Source organism: Candoia aspera, chromosome 4 (genome assembly GCF_035149785.1).
Source record: "Candoia aspera isolate rCanAsp1 chromosome 4, rCanAsp1.hap2, whole genome shotgun sequence".
NCBI classification, from domain to species: Eukaryota; Metazoa; Chordata; class Lepidosauria; order Squamata; family Boidae; genus Candoia; species Candoia aspera.
Window position 1 is genome coordinate 90,584,216 of NC_086156.1, and position 9,393 is coordinate 90,593,608.

At 40.2% G+C, this 9,393-nt stretch overlaps 1 protein-coding gene across 1 annotated transcript; it reads left to right on the top strand.

The window, feature by feature from the left end:
• Nucleotides 1-2,634: 2,634 nt before the first annotated feature.
• On the top strand, nucleotides 2,635-3,576 carry LOC134496552 (olfactory receptor 6M1-like). The gene has a single exon (XM_063302274.1). It carries the CDS (start codon nucleotides 2,635-2,637, stop codon nucleotides 3,574-3,576), a length of 942 nt encoding a protein of 313 aa, XP_063158344.1.
• The last annotated feature ends 5,817 nt before the right edge of the window (nucleotides 3,577-9,393 follow it).

The window sequence follows — 9,393 nt, forward strand, 5'->3', positions numbered from 1 at the left end:
TATGGAAACTAAATGTTAAACAGAAGACCACTGTCATTGTCGTCATCGTCATCATCATCGTCTTCATCATCATATTCAAAACTAAAAATTATGAAATTAAGAAGTGGCATCACTATACACAGAGATGGTTTTGCAAGAGGGTAAGCCATATAAATTGAAACAAACAAACAAACATCAATTCCCAGTTTTTCACCAGCTTCCAGAATGCCATGAAGGTGAAGGCTACATGTGTTTCAGAGGCAAGCTGTTCTAGAGGAGGGGGCTGCTACAGAGAATGCTCACCATCAGGCCCCCTCAGTACCTCCTAGTAGGTGGGGATCCTCAACCAACGTCCCATAGTTCTCTGACTAGAATGGGCAGAAGCTATTCAGGAAAGGCATTCCCTAAGATACCTAAGCCCTGATCCATATAGGGCTTTAATCCTTCAGCACCTTGAATTGTGCCAGGAATGTAGTGCTACCGAATGCAGCTCATGCAGCAAAGGTGTAACACAGCAGTGCCAAAACCAACCACTCAATATGCACACCAGTGTCTTCAAGGACAATCCAATTTTGAGAGAGTTATAGCAATCTAATCAAGAAATGATAAGGGCATGAACATCTTCATTGCATCCTGTTCCAGATAAGGCTGAAATTGACATTTTAGCTGGGCAAAAGCAACCTTGATCATAGTTTCTACCTGGTATTTCAATAGAAACCATGTGTCATGTTCGCCGTTTCAATGTGTTTGATACATCGTAACGTTTCGCATGTCATTAGCTGGATGCGTGTTTCATCTTTGCCGGGAGGATGGTTCCTGTTGGGAGTGGTTTATCTCTTGGCTGTGAACTTGGAATGTATTTGGGTTTTCTCCTGTGTTCAAGGATACTTTCCCAGGCTAGGAGATCTGACGGTTGCCAGCACCTGGGACGGGCGGCTCTGCTGGTAGGGAGGCGGGGTTACCTTTGCAACGAGGGTTTTAAGTTTGTATTTGGCGCGCTTTCTGTCATTCTCAGCTTTCTCTGTATTTGTCCTAAGTTCCCTAATAAATCAGATTTCACTTAGCAACCTCTTGTGAGTCTGAGTATCTGGGCTGGGCAACCATTACACCATGAGTCCAGAAGGAGCACAACTTTATCAAGAATCAAAGATGGCACAATTCTGGAACCACTCAGTCTCTGAATTAACAGTCAGTCTGTCTTGTCTGGGCTGTGTCATGGACTGCCCTGACTCAGAGGAGTCTGAGACAGAGGAACCTGCTCCAGGAGATCCAGTTGGATCTCACCTGAGGAAATTCTGAGCACTCAATTAACTGCGGTTGATCCACCCAGCAACCACCAGGAGCAAGTGCCTCCATTCCCAGAGGATAAAGAATTGAAGCTGGAAAGAATGCCCAGACCAAGTGTGTCATGTGCAATGAAGAGCTGTGCAAAGGTCCTCAGTGCATCTCTCTGCACTCCAGGGGTGTTCCCAGCTTTGATTGGCTTCACCAGCATGGGCTTTATTTAGAAGCAACTGCTAACCTGGCTCTCTTCACTGCGAACAACTGCTCTCATTACTGGAACCTCTGTGTGTTGCACTCTGAACTCTTGCCCGTAGAAACTCTGTGCTTTTGGTCCTGAACTGGCTGACGGCTTACCAACAACACTATGAACCCTGGACTGTGCCATGACAATGCATCTGTCTACTGCTTGGCCTTTGCTTATTGAGAATTTGCCTGTAAGTTTTCTAAGGGATTTGGGATTGCTTAAGACTGGGATTGCTTAAGAATACATACATGCCTTGCCTGCCACTACTGTGACTGCTCAATCACAGTGAAGGTTTTAAAGTGTTTTCCTTTGTGTGAGCATCTGCGTGCCAGATCTGGGACAGGACATCACATCCCTATGGGCTCAGGGTAGGGATGAATAACTTGGTACCATCACCGTATTGATGATACTTTACTTTGAACTGGTGGATGACCTCTCCCAGTGGTTTCATATAGATGTTCAACAGTTTAGGGAAAAGTACAGGGGAAAGAACTTAATTCTAAAGCACTCCATAATGAAGTCCACAGAGGACTGACCGCTCTCCCACCACAACCATCCACTAGACCCACGCTTTAATGAAGGAGTGGAACCAGTCCCCAAGTCTTGCAGGCAGTCCAGAAAGATACTGTGGCTTCTCCAGGTTCAGGAACATCTGGCCTTAGATGTAGATCACACCTGCTGCAGACATTTCTGGAAAACCTGAAAAGTATGCAAAATTTGAGCTACCACTATTCCTAGAGACTAGTAAGAACTAAATCCTAGAGACCTAGGTTTAAGGTTCCAAAGAACAAGTAAGGTCTACCAAGATGGTTATACTTTATGACAGAAAGCCTCTATCTCCTCATCGTGGAGGAAAAGAAAGTAAACAAAGTGAAGAGGATAGCAAAAAAGTATTCTTGGGACAAAGTTTCCCATTATTTTTCTTAACATTCTAGAAGATGCTTAAGATGGAACTCTTCCATAGAGGAGTTGCTGACTATCACCTTCTATTAATTTCAATTTAACTAGTAACTTGTGTTACTTCAATGTAACTTCTGTAAAAAAAAGCACAAAAACAAAACCTTCACTTGAAGAAAAATAGTTCCAAATCTTTCATTATTGTTATTTTTTTTTTCAGATATTACACCATGGAAACACAAAATAAGACCTCTGTTACAGAATTCGTTTTGCTTGGATTTGTATTTGAACCAATTGTACAAATCATCTTTTTTATGTCTTTCCTCCTTATTTATCTAGTGACAATGCTCGGAAATGTACTCATAATTGTACTGATTTGCATTGATCGCCGTCTCCAAACCCCAATGTATTTCTTCCTCACCAATCTATCCTTCATAGAGATGTCCATGACAACTTGTTTAGTGCCTAAAATGCTGGCCAATCTCTTGTCTGAAATAAAAATCATTTCTTTTGCTGGCTGTTTAGTACAGTCATTTTTCTATTTTTTCATGGGTTCTACATTGTTCATCCTCGTTGCTGTCATGGCCTTTGACCGCTACATGGCCATCTGCTATCCCCTTAGGTACCCCATCATGATGACTGGGAAAGTTTGTGTTCAGATGATGATTGGATCTTGGATCGGTGGGCTCTTCTCAGTGTTCTTCTCTACTGTGTTAAAAGCCAGGCTAACTTACTGTAGACATAATGTCATTAATCACTTTTTCTGCGACAGTGCCCCCTTATTGCATCTTGCCTGCCAGGATATAACCTTTATTGAGCTGGTGGACTTCCTTGCATGTTTGATCGTACTGCTTGGCTCTTTCTCATTCACTGCTACATCTTACATCTACATAATTAGCACCATTGTCAAGATTCCATCTGCAGAGGGCAGGAAGAAGGCCTTTGGTACCTGTGCCTCACATTTCACCGCGGTCTCCATGGGCTATGGAATCTCCATTTTTGTTTATGTCAGACCATCTCAGAGTGACAGTATGAGCAGAAACAAAGTATTGGCCATTTTCTCTGGCATCCTGGCACCCTTCTTGAACCCTTTCATCTTTAGTCTAAGGAATGAGCAGATGAAAAAGGTGTTGAGAGATGTTCTAAGGAAAATGTCTTTCAAAATAAAATAAAGCCAAGTCATTACTCTGAGATTCATGGTATAAATGACATGGTTTAATATTATGACAGACACGGAGTTCATTGCACATGTGGCAGAGGCGTGAGTGTTATCAGTTATAGCCCTTGGCAGTAGATTATACCACTTGGAAGCCCTGTTCTCTCACATTGAATATTTTCAGTAGCAAGAAAAGTCCTTTTCTTTTCCTGAACCTTCTAATTCATGACTAAGCAGCCCTGTCTGGGAAACTAAATGCTCCATCTCAACACTTCTCATAAAAGCATGAGTTTGGGATCACTTGATTTAGCTTTCTATTTCAAAGCGTAACTGAACTGAAGTACAATTGTGAAGCTCTGCACAGTCCTGTCATGATGTTATTCTGCTCCTTTCCCTGAAAATGATATCTTAATCTAATCATATGAAATTTGTCTTCCCATTTGTTAGAAATGATATTCATTCCTGACAACTGGCTTTTTTAAAATAAAATCCAATTTAAGCTATGCAGTAAAGCTGCTGCAGGAGAGTTTCTGCATTACAGTTCTCCAGGAATATCCAAAACATGGTTGAATGAGGAGCTGCATGGCACCATAAACACCTTCTCTGAAAGTAGTAATTGGCAAGATAAGAGTAAGGAATTAATATGAGAGTCAGATAAAATTCGTATTGTGTGCTTATACTATGCAGATGTAATTTACTGTACCAGTTATATAGAATATGATATATAGATAAAGGGAGAGTGTGAGAGAGAGAGAGAGAAAAGAGAGAGAGGAAAGAGAGAGAGAGGGAGGGAGGTGTGGTAATCCTTGTATTTATTGGACATAAAAAAGCCTTTACTTTAAACAAACTGATTTGAAGTATACTACATCACATTTTTCTAAATTAAGTCTCTTAATGCTTCATTTGGAAGTAATCACTCACATGTGATTTTATGCAGTTAAAATACTTAACTTGTTCCTAATAATTAGATATCAATTTCTGAAGCAAAAAAACAAAAAAAAAAACAATCCAATTTCTAATGCCATTTTTATTCATGTTTCTTTTCAATGTGTTAATATGCACTGATAATTTCTGGAACCGACTAAGTCTGCTAACATATTGTGGATAATTAAACATGCTTTTCTGTAAGTATAGGATTGAAAAGCTACACATCTAGTGTGATTTGGGGTCCATATTTTCTACTGCAAAGGCCATTGCAACTCCACCTTCTTCTCCTTCTCCTTCTCCTTCTCCTTCTCCTTCTTTAGCACATCCTCATAAACATTCAAAGAAGCAACATGGAATTTCATGAGCAATATTGGTTTTGTTTTTTTAAAAAACTGTATATTCACAGAGTGAGTTAGTAGAAAATGTACCACGAGATGTTGATGTTTTCCAGTCTCTGTGTTTTCTGCTCTTTTCTGCTAGCAGTCCTACTCAAAAGGTATGTTTGATGGATGGATGCAACAGGGTGGAATTTATTTTGAGTTGTAAAAACTTGGAATTCTGAAAAAAGACAACAGATCTAGAGTTATTTATAACATTAAAGTAACAACAACAACAACAACAACAACAACAACAACATGTATCCCCAACAGATCTGGAGGGTTAGAAAGATGAGCCATTCCATTGTCAAAGAAAATGAAAAGTCTCAGGAAAATTTCTTTACAAATCAGTGTAGTTATAACTATTGGTATAATGTTTAAAATATAAAATAAGAATGGTTTTATTTACAGTCATTTAAATTGGTGAAAATAAAGAAAATAACTTGATTTCTTGGACTTGTCCATGTAGTTTTCTGGTCAAAACAAGGTATTTTTGTAGTATGTTTTATTGAGTAATGTTAATGAATATTGGGGATTATATTGTCGTTTTTAAAATCACTTTTTCCTGTTAAAAGTCAAATAAAAATTCATCTGCAAAAAATACAGACCCTCACCCAAGTTATTTGCAGGCTTGTAGCAAAGGTAAATTTAAATGTTGATGGTCTTATTAATGCAGTAGAATTATACTGTAAATAAATAAATACATAATGAAAACGAAAGCTATTTTTTTTTGTAATGGTTAATGTTCTGAATTCGAAATATAGAGGCTATGAGGCTGGGCAGCTTCAACACAGGTATCAGGTAATCTTATTCCATGCACTGGAGACCACAGCACTAAAGGCTGCTCAGTCCATTGAGTAGCTATACGACCCAGAGTACAGCAGGCACAATGGGATGCACAATGGGATGCTGCAGTGCAGATGGAAGACAACTCTTTCACATCCCTTGCTTTCCTCTGAACAACTTAAGGCCCAGCAGGGAGTATGAAAGCAGTTGTTAAGTGGCACACAGTCACATATTGCATTTATAAGGTGGAGGAAGAACTTCAGCTTCCCAAATGTTTCTTCCCATGGATTGTCCTAATTACAGCAGTCTTTGTGCACAGAATACTTTAACAGAAAAGTAAGGTACAACTGTCTTTAAATTCCATTCATTCGTTCTTTCATTCGTTTGTTCATTCATTTGATTTATATAGCTGCCCATCTCACTTTTACATGACTCTAAGCAGCTTACAGTAAAAGAAATAAAAATCACAAAATACACAGGATGAAACCAAATAAAAATAGAAACCCATAGCATTGATTCTCCATCTAGTTGAGGGATTAGGACATTTTCTGGAAAAAAATAAAACTGGACTCTTGTTATTGAATGATTTATTTCAAGGGGTTCCTCTGTTGTAATAGTCCAATAACACTATGAGGCATCAGTGATGCCCAGTTTAGATGTTGAGAGAATGTCTGCATCATCCACAGATAGAAGAATAGATAGAAGGATCAAGTATTTACCTTTGCTTTGTTAATGGTTTTCCTACTAACAGATTAAGGTCCTATTGTATCTAACCATTTTGGACGGGTGCAGAGTTTGAATTCAACTGCCCCCTTTTCAAATGTTAATTATTGCACCTTGGGGGAGGAACCTGCCCGGAATTGTTTCAGTTCCTTTTTCTCTTGTCTGCCGGCATGTAGCAAGCCAGGTAGCTCTCAATGAGAGCTAAGTCCTTTAAGTATGTTTTGCTTTTGGTTTGCTTTCTGTAAATACATTATTTTTATAGAAATACCTGGTGTGTGTGACTTTTTTGATCTCTCCTGGGCTAAAGGCATTCCCGGCAATCTGCCAACAGGTTATGGGCCCAGTGAGCAGCCCATTAAGCCCAGTAAAACCCAGAGAGAAAAGAGAGATCAGCTCCACATCTCATGAACAATTTAAAGGGAGGTAGCAAAGACCTGTGAAGATTTTCTTTGGAGCTGCCTGGAGATTTTCCAGCAACTGCCAGTCTACAGGAAAAAGAAGATAGCTGAGGTGACTTGCAAAAGAAGGAAGAAGCCATGGCTACCTCCCAGCCCTCAGCGATGCCTCTGGAGCGCCTATCAGAGACCAACTATTTGAATTGGGCCCTGAAGATGGAGATGTATCTTCGCAGAGAGAAACTTTGGCTGCCAATTGGTGAGCAAACCCCTCAAAATCTCAGTGCTGAATGGCTGAGACAGGATGAGCGGGCTAGAGCCACCATTATCCTGGGAGTTGAGGACAATCAAGTCCACATGCGAAGCATGCAGTCTGCAAAGCAACTTTGGGATGCTTTGAGAGACTTATATGTAAAGGCAACAGCAGGGAGTAAAGTTACTCTGATGAAAAAGCTGTACAGAGCCTACCTTGCAGAAGGAGAAAGCCTTCCTGAGCACCTGCATTATATTCAGCAGCTGTTTGTTGAGTTGCAGGAGAGAGGAATGGAATTTACAGCTCTCACAAAATCATATATCCTCCTGTCCTCACTGAATGAAACGTGTGACATGCTGATTTGTACCCTGGAGGCTATGCCTGAAGCAGACCTCACCCCATCGTATGTTACACAGTGCTTACTCGCTGAATGGGAGAAGAGAGAGGAAAGATCCCCCCCCCTCTCTTCTGGAAAGCTGCAATACCAGAAAATGAGGAAAAAGAAGGGAAAGGAACCTGAGGCTACAGCGCTAGCCAGCCAGCGATGCTTCACTTGTGGTTCAGCTAGACATTTGCAGAAAGACTGTGCCTTGAGACCCAAGACTAGAAAGACAGAGAAGAAGAGCACAAGGGCAACACAGAAGAAGGCTCTTCAGACAACCCAAATTGCACAGGTTGCTGAGAAGGGTAATTCTGATGTATGGGTGTTAGATTCTGGGGCCAGTTGTCATTTATGTAATTGTAAAAGCTCTTTTGTGTCACTGTCTAAAACTGAAAGACAAAGTGTCTCTTTGGCTGATGGGTCTGTGACCAAAATTATGGGACAAGGTGACTTGTATTTATCCTGCTTAGGAGAAACTGTAAAAGGTGTGTTGTATGTGCCAAATTTACAATCAAACCTTTTATCTGTGGCACAATTGGCTGCAACAGGGTATGCCATAACATTTAAGAAAAATGGTTGTGAGATACGTAAAAATGGAAAAATGTATGCTACTGGTATGTTAAAAGACTCCTTGTACATTGTGCAAAATGCAAGGAAGCCAAGCTGCAAGGCTTCAGTTGGCAACACGCCATATCATGACCAATGTGTACACCTGATGCACAGGAGATTTGGTCATGCTAATTTCAAATATATAGCACAAATGTCACAGCTGTGTGCTGACCTAAAGATAAAACCCTGTGACAAATACTTAGATTGTGTAGTTTCCAAAGAATGCAAAACACTAAAAGCTCCTGTGAGTAAGCACAGTGACAGAGTTACAACTAGACCTTTGGAAATTGTACACTCTGACATTATTGGTCCTTTTGCTCCAAGTCTTGGATAAGCAAGGTATGCAATGACTATCATTGATGATTTCTCAAGATACACATTTATCTACATCTTAAAACATAAAGATGAGGCATTTGAGAAATTTAAAAGTTTTGTGACAAGGGCAAATGGAAAATTCCCTAGGCCTGTATCTTCACTCCAATGTGATAGAGGAGGAGAATACCTTTCTCACAAATTCAGAAGGTTCCTAGTGGAAAAGGGGATAGAACAAATTCTTTCTAACCCTTACACCCCTCAGCAAAATGGTGTTGCTGAAAGAAAGGGCAGAAACTTGCAAAATGCAATGAAATGCATGCTAAAAGATTCGTATTTATCTTTTAAGTATTGGGCAGAAGCCTTATCGACTGCTTGTTATGTACAAAACAGATTGTATAACTCTGTGATTCAGGACACTCCATTCCATTTGTTTTATGGTGTGAAACCAAAGGGAAACCATCTTAGAGTGTTTGGAAGCACTGCATGGGTTCACATTCCAAAGCAACAGAGAAGGAAAGGAGGCCCCACAACAAAGAAAGCCATCTTTGTTGGCTAGGAACAAAGCCAGAGGAGCTACAGGTTCATAATGGGAGATAAATTAATAATTAGCAAAAGCGCTTCTTTTGCTGACCAAAACTGGGGGAGATTAAATTCTAGCTCTCCAGTTGATCTGACCACCACAAGAGAACAGCAAGGACTTGCTGATGGTGATCTTTTGCCTGATGAGGACATTAAACCAGAAAAGCAAACTGAAGATCTGTCTGATGAGACAGATGCTTCTCAGGAAAGTGATAGGAGTCAAAATTTAAGCCCTGTATTACCTCGCAGATCTCAGAGGAGTAATAAAGGCATTCCTCCATCACGGTTTCAGGCTGAAACAGTAAAGGCTTTTGACATATTCACGGAACCTGAGTCTTTAGAACAAGTGAATGCTTTAGAACCTGAGATTGCACAAAATTGGCATTCTGCCATGCAACAGGAATTAGCATCCTTGAAAGAAAATAAAACATGGAAACTGGTAAATCTACCTCCCAATGAACACTGTCTGGGTTGTAGGTGGGTTTTC

Excerpts from the sequence above, each read along its gene's own strand:
- LOC134496552 (XM_063302274.1), top strand. The coding sequence starts at position 2,635 with ATGGAAACACAAAATAAGACCTCTGTTACAGAATTCGTTTTGCTTGGA.